The sequence below is a fragment of the Neodiprion lecontei genome, chromosome 2 (genome assembly GCF_021901455.1).
Source record: "Neodiprion lecontei isolate iyNeoLeco1 chromosome 2, iyNeoLeco1.1, whole genome shotgun sequence".
Lineage (NCBI taxonomy): Eukaryota > Metazoa > Arthropoda > Insecta > Hymenoptera > Diprionidae > Neodiprion > Neodiprion lecontei.
In genome coordinates, this window is record NC_060261.1 from 34,043,309 (window position 1) to 34,061,215 (window position 17,907).

The 17,907-nt window shown below is 36.5% G+C and overlaps 4 protein-coding genes across 9 annotated transcripts; 2 read left to right on the top strand and 2 right to left on the bottom strand.

Moving 5' to 3' along the window:
- The first annotated feature begins 159 nt into the window (after nucleotides 1-159).
- LOC107226199 (zinc finger CCCH domain-containing protein 13) lies at nucleotides 160-6,254 on the top strand. The gene is made up of 8 exons (XM_015666932.2): nucleotides 160-711; nucleotides 929-1,004; nucleotides 1,218-1,621; nucleotides 1,689-3,389; nucleotides 3,731-4,054; nucleotides 4,137-4,921; nucleotides 4,998-5,112; nucleotides 5,309-6,254. The coding sequence occupies exons 1-8, from the start codon at nucleotides 527-529 to the stop codon at nucleotides 5,406-5,408; spliced, it is 3,690 nt and encodes a 1,229-aa protein (XP_015522418.1). The 5' UTR covers nucleotides 160-526; the 3' UTR covers nucleotides 5,409-6,254.
- On the bottom strand, nucleotides 5,665-8,490 carry LOC107226172 (SET domain-containing protein SmydA-8-like). Of its 3 annotated transcripts, none has more exons than XM_015666883.2 (9): nucleotides 8,336-8,490; nucleotides 7,871-8,086; nucleotides 7,201-7,680; nucleotides 6,750-7,115; nucleotides 6,536-6,670; nucleotides 6,285-6,471; nucleotides 6,127-6,222; nucleotides 5,949-6,040; nucleotides 5,665-5,875 (listed from the first exon to the last, which is right to left on the bottom strand). In XM_015666883.2, the coding sequence occupies exons 3-9, from the start codon at nucleotides 7,675-7,677 to the stop codon at nucleotides 5,765-5,767; spliced, it is 1,464 nt and encodes a 487-aa protein (XP_015522369.1). In that variant the 5' UTR covers nucleotides 7,678-7,680; nucleotides 7,871-8,086; nucleotides 8,336-8,490; the 3' UTR covers nucleotides 5,665-5,764. The 3 variants fall into 3 exon arrangements, with proteins under 3 accessions (XP_015522369.1, XP_046587966.1, XP_046587967.1); XM_046732010.1 differs by having other exon boundaries at nucleotides 5,665-5,881; nucleotides 8,336-8,488; XM_046732011.1 differs by lacking the exon at nucleotides 8,336-8,490 and adding an exon at nucleotides 8,238-8,280 and having other exon boundaries at nucleotides 5,665-5,881.
- Nucleotides 8,397-14,250, top strand: LOC107226171 (protein eyes shut). Its single transcript, XM_046732009.1, has 16 exons — nucleotides 8,397-8,677; nucleotides 9,035-9,175; nucleotides 9,262-9,416; nucleotides 9,545-9,655; nucleotides 9,716-9,823; nucleotides 9,907-10,020; nucleotides 10,099-11,120; nucleotides 11,210-11,520; nucleotides 11,601-11,811; nucleotides 11,873-12,024; nucleotides 12,109-12,245; nucleotides 12,330-12,575; nucleotides 12,666-12,842; nucleotides 12,968-13,196; nucleotides 13,559-13,699; nucleotides 13,848-14,250. The coding sequence occupies exons 1-15, from the start codon at nucleotides 8,670-8,672 to the stop codon at nucleotides 13,614-13,616; spliced, it is 3,180 nt and encodes a 1,059-aa protein (XP_046587965.1). The 5' UTR covers nucleotides 8,397-8,669; the 3' UTR covers nucleotides 13,617-13,699; nucleotides 13,848-14,250.
- On the bottom strand, nucleotides 13,475-16,037 carry LOC107226202 (ATP synthase mitochondrial F1 complex assembly factor 2). 4 transcript variants are annotated; one of them, XR_006902936.1, is made up of 7 exons: nucleotides 15,754-16,037; nucleotides 15,001-15,194; nucleotides 14,776-14,886; nucleotides 14,492-14,672; nucleotides 14,142-14,257; nucleotides 13,756-13,959; nucleotides 13,475-13,634 (listed from the first exon to the last, which is right to left on the bottom strand). XR_006902936.1 is itself a non-coding variant. In XM_046732013.1 (6 exons), exons 1-6 carry the CDS (start codon nucleotides 15,935-15,937, stop codon nucleotides 13,813-13,815), a joined length of 933 nt encoding a protein of 310 aa, XP_046587969.1. In that variant the 5' UTR covers nucleotides 15,938-16,037; the 3' UTR covers nucleotides 13,475-13,812. The 4 variants fall into 4 exon arrangements, 2 of the variants coding, with proteins under 2 accessions (XP_046587969.1, XP_015522421.2); XR_006902935.1 differs by having other exon boundaries at nucleotides 13,475-13,650; XM_046732013.1 differs by having other exon boundaries at nucleotides 13,475-13,959.
- Nucleotides 16,038-17,907: the final 1,870 nt, after the last annotated feature.

Consider the following 17,907-nt stretch of genomic DNA (forward strand, 5'->3'; position numbering starts at 1 on the left):
TAATGTGGTCTTATGTGCTTATCGGATTGCGTGTTAAACGGTTAGTGCCGATAAAGAAGCTACCGGATAACTATCCTGAACACGGCTTCTTATGGCCCAAGGCCCATTTACGCGCCGGTGTTGGTTACAAGAATTTGTCGAGGGGTTATCACTAATCACTAATCAGTAGGGGTAATCGTCTTTAAGCGTTCGGGAGTCTCTTTTCTTGCCAGGCTACCGGGTTTTTTCTTAATCTCCCGTTGAGGAAACTTCTGCATTCGGGGATGTGACATCACAGACATAACCTTTTCCAACTACCGAGAGATGGCCTCACTGCCATTATAAATGAAATAATTAATCCACGAGCTTAACACTCTTCATGGGGCTCGACCCTGCGATTTTAGATTAACTAATTTTGTATGGTGATTGTACCGGATCGTAGGTATCCATTGAGTTTGTTTTTGTGATAGAAGATAGCAAAGTGGGATTTTGCATACCGCAGTTATGTGCTTCCAGTATCAATTTAAAATCGTTTTATGGTGATAATATGTCAAAACCAAACATAAGAAAAATAACAGTTGACCCTTCGAAATGTAACACAGACTCTCGACGACCTAGCGTATTTGAGAGGTTGGGTACCAAACCACCAGCAACTTCCACCGGCCAAAACAATTCCGATTACTGTAGAAATTGGGCTCTGAATGGCAGTTGTTCGTACGGCAAAAGTTGCAAGTATGTTGATTATTTGCAACATGACAATTAGTGACCATATACAGCACCATAAATAATTGTCCTGAAATTCGATCTACCACTCTTTATCAGTAACACGTCGTTACAATTGTCAATATTTTTGTCAAATGTCATGAAACTTATTCATGATCTTCCAGTTAAAAATCAATTTCAAAGTCTTCTATGAAACAATTGGCACATTAACATTTATTTGTACTAGGTACGCAATCACGCACACACTGATCAGCCCATCAAAACGTGTGAAGAAAGATAATGCTCTTACTAGTGCAACTGTGGTAAGTGCCTTTGATTCAAAGTTGTCTTCTATATTTGCAAGTATTTCTAATTGAGAGATTTATCAAATTGAAATTCCTCCATCAGTTTCGATGATTATACTAACAAGTTTTTTTTCTATCCTTCAAGTGGTTTTGGAATTAATCCCAAGTATTTTTAAATATAATTAATAAATTGCGTTATGACGAATTACCTACCGTTGACTTTTACAATAGCCTAGCGAAGATCCATTCAAGCGAGTCACATCAAAAATTGTAAAAAAGACGTCTCATAGTCCTGATCTTAATTTGGAAGAGTGGAACCAGACAGATCTGGAATACGAAGACGAAAAAGCTTTAGAAAGAAGACTTCAGCTCTTACAAAGAGAATTAGAATTACAAATGAAGAAAGACAAGGAAATTCATGGCAAGGAAAAGACAACAAAACACAAAAAAAAAGCTATGAGTTCATCATCTAGTTCACACAGCTCTAGCACATCCAGCAGCAGCAGTAGCTCTAGTAGTGATGATTCCTCATCTAGCTCCACTTCGGATTCTCGCAAGAAAGTCAAGAAGGTCAAGTCTAAACGACATCACAGTGCATCTTCAGATTATGATGAAGATAAGGAACGAAAAAAGAAGTAAGTACAACATCTGGCATTTTAACTTGAGCTATATAATGTTTGTTATTTTTAATTTTTTCAACAGGCTTAAGCTTAAAAGACTGGGAACGAAGAATGAAAAACTTATCGTAAAAAAGAAACGCAAGATTGAAGTGTTGAGCAAAAAAGAACCAGTTGTAAAAGCAGCTAAGAAAGTTGCTATTTCTTCATCCAGAAAGCATTCTTCTACCAAGGTTAAATCACCAACCATGTCAGCACATGCTTCCTCCAGTAAAGTAAAGGAGCGAAACCGGAGTGAATCCCCAAAACCAAGGAGTAGGGAAGTGGAAAAAGATAAGCATCATAAAAAAATTAGAGAAGATGAGCCTTCATTGAAAGATATAGTGAAGAATAAGGCTACTGATAAATCAAAAGAGTCTGATAAAAATAAAAGTCGCATTGTGGAAGATCGTGTAAAAACTGATGAGAAATCAAAACAGAGAGTAAAAGATAAAGAAAGACGTTCTAGAACCCCACCTATTGAGAAATCTAAATACCAGTATCCTAAAGATTTTTCTAATACTAAATCGAGGCGCAGTCGAACTCCAGAGAAACCATTGAGGTCTAAACGAGAGGTAACTCCACTTCGTCACCAAGAGAGTAAAACATCTTCTGGAAGATCCAGAGAGATAGATAAAAAAGAACGTGACTCATACAAAGGAGATCGAAATAAAGACAAAGACGATATTCGTAAAAATGATCCATCCAAATCAAAGCCTTCGTCTAGCCAAGAAGACTCCCATCGTAAGAATGCGGTTCGAGACATCGAGGAGAAAAATTATGTCAGTGAACGCAATCGGCAGCGTAGCAAGGAACGTAGAGATAAGGAGCACAACTTAAGGGATGATAGAAGTCATTCAAGATTAGGCAGAGATCAGCGTGATTCTCAGCGAGAAAAAGAACGAGAAGAAGTACAGGAAAGGTGTCGAGATAGACAAAGAGAACGAGATCGTGAAAAAGATGCAGTTAAAGTTCGAGAAAGAGATATACCACCACTCATGGCAACAACTGCTATTAATCCTATGGATAAGAATGGTCGGTATGGTCGAGATAAGGATAGATTCAAAGATGGAGGGCTTGACAAAAGTGGACAGAGGGATAGACGGAGTGAGAGAGACCGAGAAAGGTCAGAAAAACCCTTAGATCGAGACAGAGCTTTACAACGATTTGATGCTCGCTATGACAGATCATTGGATAAAGAAATGCTGCCTCACAAAGGTGTGGAGAGAGATAGACAAGAGCGTTTTCCAAGAGAAAGATCTCTTGATCGAGTAGTTGACAAAAACATAGCTACAGGAGCTCGTGACCATGTTATGGAACGAGAAAATCTTTATGATCGGGACAGGCATAGAAGATTCAATCCTAGGTTTGACAGAGGGCATCCAGCCGATCATGAGCGCAAGGAGCCACCTCATATTCCATCAAAAATAGACAGACTACCGGAACGAAGAGATGGGTCCAGACGCAGCCTAGAAATAGAGAGAAACTACGATAGGGGCTATGCTCGATTGCCACCTGAGCATTGGGAAGAGCCTGAGGAACCTCCAAGAGTTGATTATCGAGATCACCACCCTCATGAAGATGAAAGACGTAAACCAATGGAACCAAGAAGGTACAACAGCCCTTTCGAAGAAAGACGAGGTAGAGATGAACGTCCATCACGCTATGCTATGCAGAGTGAAAGGCCTTTTGAGGATCCACATCTGCCCATATTTTCGGGTGAAAAAATGAGGTCTAGTGTAAACAGGTATAGACCATATACATATAAGATGAACTGTGCATGCAAACCTGAAGCCTGTGCAGCAAATATCAAAAAGCAGCAGTCTTTATATAAAAATGTGCTTAGTTAACCACACCTCTGGATAGTCATAATCACATTTTATCTTTCTCATACAGTAGCAGACACATTACTTCTATTGCTTGGATAGAAAGTGCGCAGTCCATTCTACATTTTAATGGTGTAGACTGATATTAGTTTACATAAAAATTGATTGTATCAGAACTGTCTGGTAGTGTACAGAACTTCATTTGAACTTTACAAATCTTCCAATAATTTTTTTAATCGTCATTTTTTTTTTTTTATAACAGAGACGAAAGTAGTAATGACAATTGGGATGTCCATCATGAGATGGAGCATGGTAGTCGAGACCGGAATTACCAAACTTCTGACTGGGAGGAACGTGAATGGAGAGCGGCTCGACCTCCGATGTGGGATAGAGAAAGTCCTCCACATTCAGAGGTTCATGAAGAAGAATGGGCTCCACGCTATGACAGCCCTATGCCTGATTGGAAGTTGAATGAAGGCCGAAAATGGGAAAGTTTGCCCCACAATCCACCCCACAATCCACCTCACAACCGAGGACACTACAGAAATGACAGAATCAAAGAAATAGACTTAGGAGAACTACATAGGTATTGATAATAATAATTAATATTTCGAAAAATTTAGAAGCATAATAGTACCATATTTTATATCAAAAGTTTGTGTTTCAAGCAAACGACGTCCACCCTATAGCACTCCGGAATTGAGAGATGAATGCTCTGCTCATGGGTCAAAACAAGGATCTTTACATGGCAGCATGAAGGAAGAACCGATAAATAAAAAATTGATGGAATTAGCGGAGGGTAGGGTCAGGAGGAGCAGAGAGAAATCTGTTGAAAATTTTCAGAAAAGAATTCCACAACGCGAAAAATCGGAAGTTAAAGAATCCCCTTTGGCTGCAGAACCTAAACGTCCATGCTTGGATGAATCTCTCCAAACTTTGCATACGGAGAGTGATTTGAGTGATATCAGCGATGATCCTGATGATATTTTGAATATGGAAGAAGAAGAAAGTGAGACACCAAAATTGCCCTTACCTAAAAAAGGTACAGAGATTAATGAACGAGACGTACTTGTACAAACTCCAGAAGCCTCACAGTTATCACCAAAAGAAATTGTAGAAGAGACTATATTTACCAAGGAAAAAGATACAAACGAACAAATGGAATTCCGAAATATCGAAGAAGAAAATATTGAGAATATGGACTTTGAAGAAATATCCGATGGAGAACTTGAGGAGGATATTAAGACAAGCGGCAAGGGCTTGGGAGATGCTTTGGGTGTAGATTGGGAAAGTTTAGTCAAAGAATCTCAGCCTCGTCGAGTTCTTACCATGAATCAAAATACTGCTCAAAGTCGCTGGCAATGTAAAGCTATATTCCAGCGCATTGGTATCTCTATGAAATATGCAGGGGCGGAAATGGTAGAATCCATAACAAAGAAGTACTGCATAGATGGTAAATCTATATTTTACATATTACTAGTGTTTACTATAATAGCTTCAATTACTTCTTAATTCCACGCTACTTTCAGATGCTGATAAATTTCTTCTGAATGACGTCGCCCTTCTACACACTGCAATCATGAGGCAGCAATTTATGACTCGGACATCAAGAACTTCATTAATCAGCGAAAATTTACTATGCAGGTAAATTGAGTACAAAAGAAAATAAAGATGCATATTTAGAGAACCGTTGGAAAAGATTACCCAGATTGGTGAAATTTTCGATTACATTTACATAATAGACTTGTCCATAATTAAGATGAAATAATATGATGTGTCATTAATTGATATTTGCCACGCAATTGTAATGAAAATTAATTTTGGTTATTTCAAATTACAGAAATTATGCTGAGGCAAATGAGGACGATGATGAAGAAACTCTGCAACCTTGCACGAGCTTATGTGAAGAAGCAAAGATATTATTACAAAAAGTTACATAGACATTTCTCATATGCATTGCAATTGTTAATATTTTTATCTTTGTATCATTGCTAAGCATAGTTACTTAGTACTTAGAATATATTAGGGAAAATTGTACGTATTCGTGGTCTTAATATATATAATTCTTTTGTGCGCCTTTTTGTATCGTGTAACTTATGAACGACTCGACCGATTGAGATCATATTCACACAAGACATTTGTATTGTCGAGACGATGGTTCATAGCTATGCAAAGATTGATTTTTTTCAACCGCGGGTCAGATTAGCTTCGGTTCTAGAATAGGTCATTAAATTTAAATGCGGGCGAAGCATGTGAATGTGAATTTAATATTCACAACTTCATAATTAATTTATATTTATTTTTTTGTCATACCAGAAACAAGAGACAACAAATCTTTGGGAGCAGTTAAGTCATTTTGTAATATCAATATCGCAGTCTCAAGCAGGTTCTTACTTTCTTCATTCACCTGAAACTACGTCACGTAAAAGAGTCAATATTCATGATAATTATTTGTTCACAGAAGTCTAAGAATTTTGTACCTGTGACTCAGACTTCTCAATATTAGTTTCTTCATTAAATTGGCGTTTGTTCAGCTCCATCAATGTACTATACAACTCATAAGAGATCAAGCCTAAAATGAGCAGTTATTGAATATTAATGTGGCCACAAAAAAAGATATGGAGAGACGACATTGCAAATATATGTTTCTTAAACTACCTTTCATCTTACATTCGCCACATTTTAAAGTCTCAATCAAGCGTAATAAATCCCTGCAGTATTTTTCCTTGATGCTGAGCTCATCCTTTGTCAAATCTGTAAATCAATTCGACAGAGATACACAACAACCTTCAAGTTTGCACAGTAATTGTATTTACCTTCCCACAAAAACTTCTCGGTTCTTCCAAGACAAGATATTATTCTGAGTTTCATATCAACTGCAACGTAATTTGTTGCAGGTACCAAGACCGACAGTTCACTTTTCATGAATCGCAACATCTGCTTAGGACTTTTGTATATCATCTCTTCAACTATACTTCCCAAAGCTGATCGAATTGAAATAATCTAAAAGAAAAAATCAAACGAAGTTTATAAGTACATACTTGTCTGTTTTACGTATGTAACATACTTGTCTGTTTTTCAGGCGTAATCCGCATTCTCTGCACTCCCACACTGTTGAAGTATCTAAAGGTTCAACAGCGACTAAAATTCCTGAACACTCCTTACGAGCACAACGCAATGCTCCAAGCAAAGATCCATTTTCCTAAGAAGTTATAGAAGATATTGTAATTTTATATAAGTATTTAAAATTATTTAGAGGCACATAGTCAAAATTTAAGTACTAGCGGATCAGTGCATCTACTGCATGTGCAGAAGAAATGTTTAGTGGCAGCTAAATGTCGTCTTCTTAACGTTGTATCCCAAAACAAATCTGTGTAAGTCATAGTTATCTCCTCGTTTTTCTTAATGGGAATAGCAGCTGTTACATATAATCTCTGTTGAGAATCGTAATAATGACGAGTATTGGGTGTACAACAATGATTCTGCAAAGCACCCATTGGGTATAAGCCTCGCAAGCTTGTGACAGACTCCCCAACTATTGCAGCTGTTTCAAACGAATTAGTATCCATTACTGCACACACTCGTCTCATGAACTGTTCCTCTATTTGATTCATTTGAATTTTTATACTGCTCTTTAAAAGATCTATCTGTGAAAATATAAATTCATACAATGACTTTCATATTTTTAATTTGACATACAGTGTCTTTTTTTCACTCAAGTGGTGACCTGACCTCTGAACCATGCTGAGGCCCGGAGTGCCACTGCAGAGTGTAAAGTAGATCTCGCTGTTGCTCGTCTAATAGAAGTGCTCTGATTGGAACTAGTGCTCTAAGTAAGTTAATAGACCAAGAAGAACCGCAAGTGGGTTTCCATGCTTGAAGGAGAGAGCATTCAGCATCGTGTTCAACTGAGAGTTCACAGGCAGAGGAGCAAATTGGAAGGCTGCATCCCTTGTCACAAGGAAACAGAGGACAACCGGTCTTATAGCACACGATGCAGAGCGGCAAATGCTTATCTCGTGTTCTAGGCCCAACTACCAGTGGGGCGTCCACAAAGACAAGCTCTCCAACTGCAATATCTGTTGTGGCAAAAAGTCCTCGTCCTCCTAACAGAGACCCCCCAACAAACCAACTCCTTGAGCCATCCTTTGAAAGATTATTTCTTTCCAAATGAAGGTTCAACATATCTGTGATCACTTGTTGTTCCATGGTCTGGTGCAAATTAATTTCTAATTTAGTATATTATTTCTGCATTAAAATGTAAACTCTCAGTAATACGAGATAATTTACATATTTATTATGAGTCTAGTGAAGAGTATCAACATGTACCATATTACCTAATTACGTTAGCTAGTAAAATCTAAACACTTGTTCACTTTTACTTTGGTAACATATTACTTACATTTGTGGCTAGTCATCAGTTAGAAATTTCGTTCAGCTAGTGTACTGTTCACATTGAAGGGAGTATAAATTGCACTGCACCAATGCCTCCTGTAGTATGTTTAAAAATAGGACATTCGATTCCAAAATAAATTGGCCTGAATGATCGTGGAGTAATAATTAAAAATTATCGCGACCATCTTACAGAATTCTGATGTTTGTAGATTATTTCTTTTTACTGGAATTCATATTAAATATTCAATTATTAGTGAAGTAACTATTTAATATACATACTATTATTGTTATGTTTATATATGTATTACATATATGTTCAACATAATGGATTAGAAACTCGTTAACAAAGAGAAATATCGTGTCACATTATATACCTCTTGTTTAATCAATACACTTTCATCATACAAAGTTCCTTTATTGAAGTCTGCTGCTTAGGCTACGAAAAATAAATAGAATTTCCGTACATACGTACCATTATTTACATCATTACTGCAAGCGAAAAAATGTGCGATCCTGCAAATACAGCCCGTATGGGATAATTACTTAAGAAAATAGTCATTCATTATTTGTCTAGTGTTCGATGCAAACCCAATTTATCGAACGATCATTTATTAATTATGCTGGTATGAGTATAGACCATTGAGTCGCATTTTACGCACGCGTCTTAGATCTCTCGCGGACGTGCAATGTGTTGTTTACACGTTGCTATAGCAACTTGCATTCGAAGGACTGTACAAAATTTAGGCTACCAACTAATGTACAAATAATACGTGTTCCAACACCTTGTGATTCTCTAAAGATAAATTATGAACAGGTAACATGATTAATTATTTTTTTCTAATTAGCGCTCATCTAATTACTTTTGTATTATTATTAATTTTATCGATTGTACTTCATCTAGCTGAATAGATTTTGTCTGTAGTAATGAAATTATTATCAAATCATTATCATAATGTGAATTGCTTGTATTTCTTTTCATTGTGTATACAGTATTGTAGTGGTGTAAAGATGTTATTTTTTAAAGGGAATTTAGCATTATCTAGAAGTTGGGTATGCAAATTGACACCAAATATGAGGACTTTTTTCATGAGAAAACAATAATCATAACAACCACCATGTTACTAATTATCATTTTTATTAATTATAATTTTATTTCGTTTTCAATTTACAGAAGAGGCAACCCGACTGGATTATATAAAAACTACCAAACTCTATTAGTAGTATTTATCATCTGTATTATTGCAATATCTTCGGAATCACTATGTAACAGTAATCCATGCATGTATGGAATATGTGTTGATAATTACAACAGGTATGACTCATGAATATCGTAAAGTTATTTCGTACCTTCCAGCTTTCACATGTAAACTTTTATGAATATGCACCTGTAATTTCTAGTAGTAGCTTATATTCATGCTACTGCATCGATGGATATACTGGAATAAATTGTGAGATTAACTGGGATGACTGCTGGTCAAATCCATGCCTCAATGGGGGTATTTGCAGTGATGCGGTTGCTGCTTACAACTGTACCTGTACCGATGGATTCATAGGTGAGGAGCACGTGCAGTACAATGAACAATTATATGTTTATTAGGATTATGCCGGTGAATTGGAATCTGTAGATGATCAATATTGCTGCAAACTCATTAAACCTGTAACAATATATTTGCTATTTCAGGTTTAAATTGCGATGAACGATTCGATGAGTGTTTATACACTCCCTGTCTCAATAATGGTACTTGCATCAATTTTAATGGATTTATGTGTCAATGCCCAGATGGTTATTCAGGTAGGTAGTTCGAACACCAAACGATTATTTAGAAACGATTGATTATTTGATTATTTTCAGGGAAGTATTGCGAAATTGATGCGTCTGTTTGTAATAACACTATCTGCAAAAATTCTGGAGAATGTATCGAAGGTCCTGGACTATTATTCAGCTGTCAATGTACAGATGGCAAGTAAAATACTTGACAAGCAGAATAATAAATGTAATGTTCATAAACTATGTAAACCTTATTAACATTTTTATATCTTTAGGATGGACTGGAGAGTTGTGTGAAAAAGACATAGATGAGTGTCTCGCTTCACCTTGTGAAAATGGAGGACTCTGTATCAATATACCAGCGACTTACACATGTGCCTGTTTATTTGGTAAAAAAAAATTCTTCCGAAAATTAATGTATTACTTAAATTTAGTTCTAAGCTCAAAATAATCTTTCTCATCTGCAGGTTTTACTGGTAAAAATTGTGACAAATCCATAGTGCCTTGTGAAGTAAATGTATGTGAGAACAACGCTGTTTGTTTGCTGGAAGATAATCAAACAGTTTGCTATTGTGTTCCTGACTATCATGGATCGCTTTGTGAGTTGAGATATGACGATTGCGAGGCTAAATTTGCTATGTGCAACAACGGAGGAACTTGCATCGATGGGATCAATAGCTTTACATGTTCTTGTCCTTTGAATTATTATGGTCAAACTTGTGCTGATTACAGTTCTATGGTGACTTCAGAAGAAATTCCTTATTCATCATTGGGAACACCTACCATATCTGCAGCAACATTAATTCCATTTCAAGCTACTAGCACATATAGTACCAAATCTGACAGTACTCCAGATGTTACATCTACAAAATTGATTAAACTTGACACTGAAGAGGCTGTAGAAAGCACAGTGCTGTTTAGTTCAACAAAAGCAGTAGTACCCACTAGTACAATTGCATCCACGAGGGAAGATTTTTTACTTGCTTGGACTACGATAAAAACGCTCTTCTCGTCTTCCCCTATAACAGAGGATTCACATCCCCTAATAACATATACTGCAAATAGCAGCGAAGTTAGTTCTGTTACTGATGAACAAGTTGTTCAAAAGTCCACCACTTCACCAAGCTTGGAAACGGATTCAAGTTTTGCTACCACAGATGAAACAACTCCAACTGATGAAAATATTATTACCACTTCTTCCACAGAAACGCCTAATCAAATAGCAGTAAATATGACAATGAAGCCAATTCGTGTAACAACAAAATTAGTAGATCAACTATCAACCATGACCTCGGAGAAAATAGAAACCCACAGCTCATTCCCCTTCTCAAGATCTAGTACAGATTCTTACACATTAGGCACAGAAACCTTTTTCAATCAGAGTTCGCCAACTGGGATATCTATCAGTACGGAGAGACAACTAACAATTTACAATTGCACGCAAGAACAATGTGATCATAATATAACATGTCAGAATAGCGCAACCGAGGTATATGTGATCTCAAATAATCAATATTATTAAAGACAATTTCAACCATTTAAAAATACGTCATCAATTTTGTTCAAATTTATTTGCAGTGTAATTGTAACTATCCAGATGGTTGTATTCCTAGTCCAGACATTTTGAATGCTGCATTTAATGGAAAGTCTTACATTAGACAATACCTGGCTGTGGATAAAGATGGGAAGGTTCGAATATTCATCAGATTAAAAACTCAATCTAAGAATGGGATACTTGTGCATGCTTTTTTTGATGATGATAGATATATATTGCTGCATATGGAAGTCGGACAGTTGAAATTTCAGTTTTCTTGTGGTTTACAAACAATGCTTTTGGGGGAAATTGATTCTCCAATTAATAATGGTTATGACGTGGACATTGAGATGAGGTAATGAGCTGCTTCGTTCATTCCACACATCCTTTGACATGATCATTGGAGAAAATTATAAGAAAATATCTCCTTTACAGATTCCAATATATGAAAAGCACCAACATCGACAAGTGCTCAGCAATGCTCTTTGTAAATGATACTCTGGCTATGAGCGGAGAACAAGTAGTGTCAACTCAAGATGACATACCGCAGCAAGCTAAACTGCATTTAGGGGGAATCCCACTGGCATTTTCACATTATTTTCCTCATGTTGCTGTAGGATTTATAGGCTGCATGAGTATGCTAAAGGTACTAAAGTTTAATCATTCAAATTTCCATTTTACACTAAGATCAAATTCTTATTTTCCAGATAAACGAAATCCATAGACATCTTATTCGTGATGCAATCGATAGTTTTCAAATTGAAGAATGTACTTCATTTCTGTGTCTTGCAAACCCCTGTAAAAATTTTGGAGCCTGCCAGGAAACTGATGGCAAAATATCCTGCAACTGTATGGCTGGGTAAATCTGAGTTGAAATGAATTCAATGGTATTTTTTAAAATCTATTTTGTAATAATGAGCCGTATTAATTGCTAAACGCTTAGGTATACTGGAGAAGTGTGTGAAAGAGCTGCGTGTGACGATAACCCATGTCACTACGGAGCATCCTGCATCACTTCTCCAGGGACAGGATTCATGTGCATTTGTCCTCTAGGAACTCATGGGCTGCTTTGTGATGAAGGTGAAGTTCAATTTTAAGTACTTGTCAAATACCTATAATTTTTATCGTCTGCATTTGAAATCTAATTTTGATTGTATTTTATAGATATCATAATCGTGCAGCCATCCTTTACAGTCTTTTCACCGGGCCTTTCCTCCTACATAGCTTATGGGTTGATAGGATCTATAAAAGAAAGTCTCGAACTAAAACTAAGATTTATACCTCAATCTGTTGAACAAATATCCCTCATTGCTTACATTGGTCAAAGTGGTCCATATCGTGATTTATCTGACCACCTTGCTATCACTTATGTACGTGGCTACATCATGCTTACTTGGGATTTAGGCTCAGGTACTCTGCACGTAACATCTTTTTAACAAGCTCGAGATGGTAAAAAATTTAAATAACAAATATTCTTAAATAATTTATTAATGCTTCTAGGAGTAAGAAGGATATTCACAAATACCGCTCTAACAACAAAAATGCATCGACCCCACACTCTTAGAGTGGGTAGGAAAGGCAAAGATGCTTGGCTGTCTATTGATGGCCTTGGAAATGTTACTGGTCGTTCGGCAGGTTCTATGTCAACTTTGGATGCTGCACCAATTCTTTGGATTGGTAAGTAACAAAAAATTCTTTCCGATGTAGATGAAGCGTACTAACATACGTGTGCAATCGATTTATCGAAATTGGCAACAATGATAGTGCCAATTATTACCCCCAAATGAATTGCATTTTTTCAGGTGGCCATAGGACCAAAAATTTTGAAACACTGCCTCATGATTTACCTCTGCATACTGGATTCTTTGGCTGTATATTTGACGTGGAGTTGCGCATTGAAAATAAAATATACCCTGTGGCAAAGACCAACTCTGCTACTGGCAGAGGCATAGGAGAATGTCATCGTAACGAGTGCACTCACAGATCATGCAAAAATGGAGCGGTGTGTTTAAATCACGGACCTACGTACAGGTGGTTTACTAGTTATCAGTTTTACCACAATTTATTCAATGGAAAATGCTCCAAAGATCAAAACTTTTAATTTTTCGTTACGAAACAAATTGTATATGGGAAATTCTATGTCAATTCGACCTGCCGCTAATCCTCACAATTTCCAATTTTGCTTGAAGTTTAATATAGTATTTTGGTGGTCAAAAAGGTAACCCCTGAATTATTTTAGACTTTTTTGACCACTGGTTAGTGCCCCACATATTGTGTTCTTGGTAATTCCCGTAATTCTCAGGGATTACTTGAATTCTGACAAGTATTATTTATTTTTTATGATTTTATACATTCCATGTATATTAGTGACATTGTAAAATTCTTATTTACAGTTGCGTCTGCACGAAGGATTGGGAAGGACCAGACTGTTCTAAACCAACATCAATGTAGTCATTGTCGTAACTCTTGCTGCCAAAAGATATAACTAGACAGAGATTTATAGCCTGACAATTCATAGATACAAACTAAAAATGGTAATAAATAATTAGTAATAAATACTAAACCCATTACGCAATTATATTATACATACATGTTAATTTTATGTAGCAATTATTGTTTTGCGTAGATTTCTAGATTTTGTCTTCATTCATAAATTGTTCAACTCATCATTTTTTGGTTTAGATGTGGTCCAAGATGAATTCAAGTGGACGAATAACATCGCAGCTGACAATCGCGATTGTAAATCCTGTTTGTTAAGCTCGTGTGACCACTCGACATTCCCCCAAAACGAGACCTAAACATGCAAAAATTAACGTTTCCTAACAAATAGTATTTATAAGACGGTTCCATAAAGGATAGCGTGAGTGTCAGTTTGTACTCATGTCTTTAGCACAAAGGAACAAGGATGAATTATATCGTAATAGTAGGTTGTACTTCATAAACAATTAATTGATCAAATGTAAATGAATTTATTGCCTGGTATTCCTCTTCCAAACGAGCCAAAGAAACTGCTGTTTCAACTGAAATAGTTCTCTCAGCTGTGGCCAGTGCCAAAATAACAGATTTCAATGTATCAACAGCATATGTGTATCCTGAAAAATATTCCATTGATCAATTCTATGGTTTATTGCAATAATGTGTCAACAGCCACAGCCAAGCTCATTAAAATAAAAAAGCAAAGAATGAATACAAGTCTACACAATATGAAAATAAAAAAAAAAAACAAATTAACAATTATAACATTCTAAATAAAGACGATACCAATCGGGTAAGTACTTTTCATTTAATGCAAATATTGTGGTGGAAAATTAAGGTACGACACTCGCCTTGCACTGCATTAAAATTGTAGGATAACAAGTGCCTGGCTAATGTTTCTTTTGTTTGCGGAGATACAAGTGGTGCTTTTATACTCAATGTTTTGGTGACATCAACTTGATAACGATCACAAAACCATTGAATTACAGGGTCCCACTTCTTTAATTGAAAATTGTAGAGATCACCGGAATCCTGAAAGTAATAAGTCATCAATTATACTCGTGTCTATGACAAATTACTATGATATGATCTTTTACTATGAAATGTCACCATAGAATCAAATATAATGACTTACATTCGTTTGAAAGAGTACAGTATCTGTCTCTAAATAATTAACTATATAGTTGACCATATCCAATTTAGTATGATTATGTGGATTATCCAGTGATGTGCTGACCAAAGCAGTCTGTTGAAAAATTATTACATTATTCTTGATTGGAACATGTGTGAAAATGAATAACAAAAATGGCCATTCTTAACAAGTTTGTTATGCTATTGAAGCTGCGTTCCTTCAACGAACCAAATGCATGTTAGACCTGTCAATTATATCGACTTGGCTATCCCATTCCATGGCTACAGCTAGAGCCAGAGGTTTATTATTGACTTCAAACACCTTCCCTTTTGGAGTTTTTAGTTTTCTCTGATCTAGGGTCACTTCAAACTGATCACCGCTGGACAAAATATTGGTTTTTCTGTAAAACCTCTTTACAGTAGCTGTTGGATCATTTGGAAATATTTTATTACTTCACAAAGTTCTGTAAGTTTAACTGTATTACTTATGAAGCATGAAATAAGTGGAAGCAGGTTAGAAAATATTGCTAGTATCAATATTCTTAATGTTTGTAGTTACCCATGTGGCGAGTGGCATGTGAAGTAGGCTTAAAAATTTTAAATTTGAAATGAAACATTTTTGAACATTAGTTATAAATTGTGGCTGATTCTAGGCAAGTAAATTTCTATCGACACTGGTAGGCTTAGTGCATACACACATCTAAGGTGTTGGTAGTATCAGGGCATATCATCAGGGACATTCTCAGAGCATATACTGCTAGAGGTAACTCACGTGTACAGAAAGTGTAGTGGAGGAGTGACAGAGAAGTATAAAATGTTGGTTATAATCTGTCTCTCTCATTCTACGTTTGATTTGTCAATATGTTTCCTTTCAGCCGATCAAATGCAGGGTGAGAGAGACGGAGAAACTCGAATATATTTATATATATTTCTCTCTTCACTTTGGACGCATTTTTCGCGAGGTTGGTGGATGGTTAGCTACCTCCAGTAGTACGCTGTAAGGATGCTGTAAGCGGACATTTCATCATCCACGAATTTGCTTTCTGCGGTCCCCTTTTTGTCATAAATGTCACCAACGCTGTATAGCCACGGAGGATTAGTCCTTCGTGTAAGCAGCGTTGGCAGAACTGTGCCCGGCATGAACCTAATTTAGTCTGTAGTCTCATGACCTGCAGTGCCAATTTGGCGATGAAACGTTGCAACGTTTACAGAGACACATTGTCAATAGCATGATCTTATTTGTTGTAATTAATCCGCCCGAAAAGCAATAGAGCTCAAACCTACGCCTGACGTCACAGGTAACGGCAATTTGACAGTACCCATCGGAATTCGTTTTGCGCATGCGCTGCGCAGTTTGTTACCGGTAACCGGTCGAGACTTACTTCGGAGCGCCACCGGTGGAATCCACTTGCTTTCGAACACTCGGAGCGAGAGTACGCGCACCGACAATCCAGTGCACCGACAATTCAGAATTCAGTTCGCACTATTTATAATCTGTGTAACGTGATCTGATAAGTGTTTGCTGGGAAACTAATACTCTATAATAATTTTAAAAAATCGTAACATAAGTACAAGGAAAAAAGAAGTTATTGAAATAAGAACAGTGTCCAAACATTGAAGGTGAACTTCGTGCCTCGAGTTTTTATTATCTTGTGCAACTTTACCTTAGTGATCTTGATCCCATCTCTGTGTGAAGTGTCATTTTTCTATTGTTTGTTTGCTGATTTTCGGGGACTGTTTAATTATGTTCTTAGCAAGTTTGTTAAGTCGGTTCATGCAGCCAGCTATAGTACACAAAGTGAGAGTGAGCGTGAAATCAAGTGATTATTTTATTAGTTTGAAAAAGACGCAGATGCCGATTGCGATTCTAGAGAATTTTTCCAGAAGTTCTAGATATTTAAGGTTTTTTTCACAGATTATTCGGCACGCCTTTTTTCCGCGTAAATTATTCACGGGCATCGGATACGCTTTCTGCGTGACGGTTGATACGACGAATTTATCAATCGCGCCATTTGCGCATCGATTTGGTGAACGGTATTTGAAGAATGAAGCTCGCTTGATGTGCTGAATCTTCAGCTCTTCAGTCAATCTTGTTACGAATAACCAGACTTTCACATTTGACCGCGTCTTTTGCGCGTTGACTTGATACTTTTCGGTTCTGAGATAAAGCGCGGCATTTGAAAGCCAGCGCTCGACGTGCGAGGATGAAAATCTAGGAGTATACAGTAATAGTGAAAAATTTTGCCTTAAGTACACAGTGCATAAATAAGCGTATTAATGGTCGTATTATTTTCTGTCTCAGAGTAAAACACCAATTATTTCGCTCATACATTGACATGAGAAATACAGAGCGTTCAGTCGGGCAAAATATTTACTTCAATAACTCTCAGCAGAAAATTAATATTTTTTTCTGGTACACAATTGACATAATATAAAAAAAAAATTATTATCATTGATACCATATAATCGAATTAAAGACTATTGCCGCGAATTTCATGTTGGGCTCGACATCACTCTTAGTATCTTGTATTGTGGTATAAGAAAATCCTTCCACCAATTTTCAGATTATGATAGGTGAGGCTTTCAAAAAATATTTCATCCTTCTACAATGAAAATGCACGTGCAAAGGATTTTTAGCAGTGGTAGGCACAATTTTTTTCGAACGATTACTTACACATACATTTTCATTGCAGGATGTTGAAATTTTATTACATAACTTATACTACCATAATCCCAAAATTGGTGGATGAATTTTCTCGTAAGAGTTTATTTAATGATTGAAAAACTGTTTTGTGATCACAATTTCACCAAAGTATCCCCTCAACATCCACACACTGCAAATCAGAAAAACTTTGATCAAGAATGTTATCTGATGTATTCGGAAACGATTGAAAATTTAAAGGAATTGGCAGACAATATTAATGATAAGTTTTCTCCTACTTTTTCTTTTTCTAAATAATTACTGGGTCGTTTTCCGTCCTAGAGGTAAATACCCATGTTTGATAGTAGTTAGTGTTCCCACCCTCAGTTTACCACTTTTGAATGTTCATCAGATTCTGAACTTGGCATGGATCTCTTACCTTATGAGGTGAAGACTTGCATATATGGAGATTCGAACTCAATCAGCAAGCAGTCT

Bases quoted from the DNA above. Each gene is read 5' to 3' on its own strand.
- LOC107226199 (XM_015666932.2), top strand. From the start codon at position 527: ATGTCAAAACCAAACATAAGAAAAATAACAGTTGACCCTTCGAAATGT. The intron at 712-928 runs GTATGTTGATTA...TATTTGTACTAG, and splicing joins TCGTACGGCAAAAGTTGCAA to GTACGCAATCACGCACACAC. The intron at 5,113-5,308 runs GTAAATTGAGTA...TTCAAATTACAG, and splicing joins AGCGAAAATTTACTATGCAG to AAATTATGCTGAGGCAAATG.
- LOC107226172 (XM_046732010.1), bottom strand. From the start codon at position 7,677: ATGGAACAACAAGTGATCACAGATATGTTGAACCTTCATTTGGAAAGA. The intron at 6,671-6,749 runs GTACTTAAATTT...ATAACTTCTTAG, and splicing joins GTAGATGCACTGATCCGCTA to GAAAATGGATCTTTGCTTGG. The intron at 6,472-6,535 runs GTATGTTACATA...TTTTTCTTTTAG, and splicing joins TACGCCTGAAAAACAGACAA to ATTATTTCAATTCGATCAGC.
- LOC107226171 (XM_046732009.1), top strand. The intron at 9,656-9,715 runs GTAGGTAGTTCG...GATTATTTTCAG, and splicing joins ATGCCCAGATGGTTATTCAG to GGAAGTATTGCGAAATTGAT. The intron at 11,521-11,600 runs GTAATGAGCTGC...TCTCCTTTACAG, and splicing joins GACGTGGACATTGAGATGAG to ATTCCAATATATGAAAAGCA.
- LOC107226202 (XM_046732013.1), bottom strand. From the start codon at position 15,937: ATGAGACTACAGACTAAATTAGGTTCATGCCGGGCACAGTTCTGCCAA. The intron at 14,887-15,000 runs GTTCGTTGAAGG...ATTTTTCAACAG, and splicing joins ACAGGTCTAACATGCATTTG to ACTGCTTTGGTCAGCACATC. The intron at 13,960-14,141 runs GCAATAAATTCA...TTGCATGTTTAG, and splicing joins GTTTGGAAGAGGAATACCAG to GTCTCGTTTTGGGGGAATGT.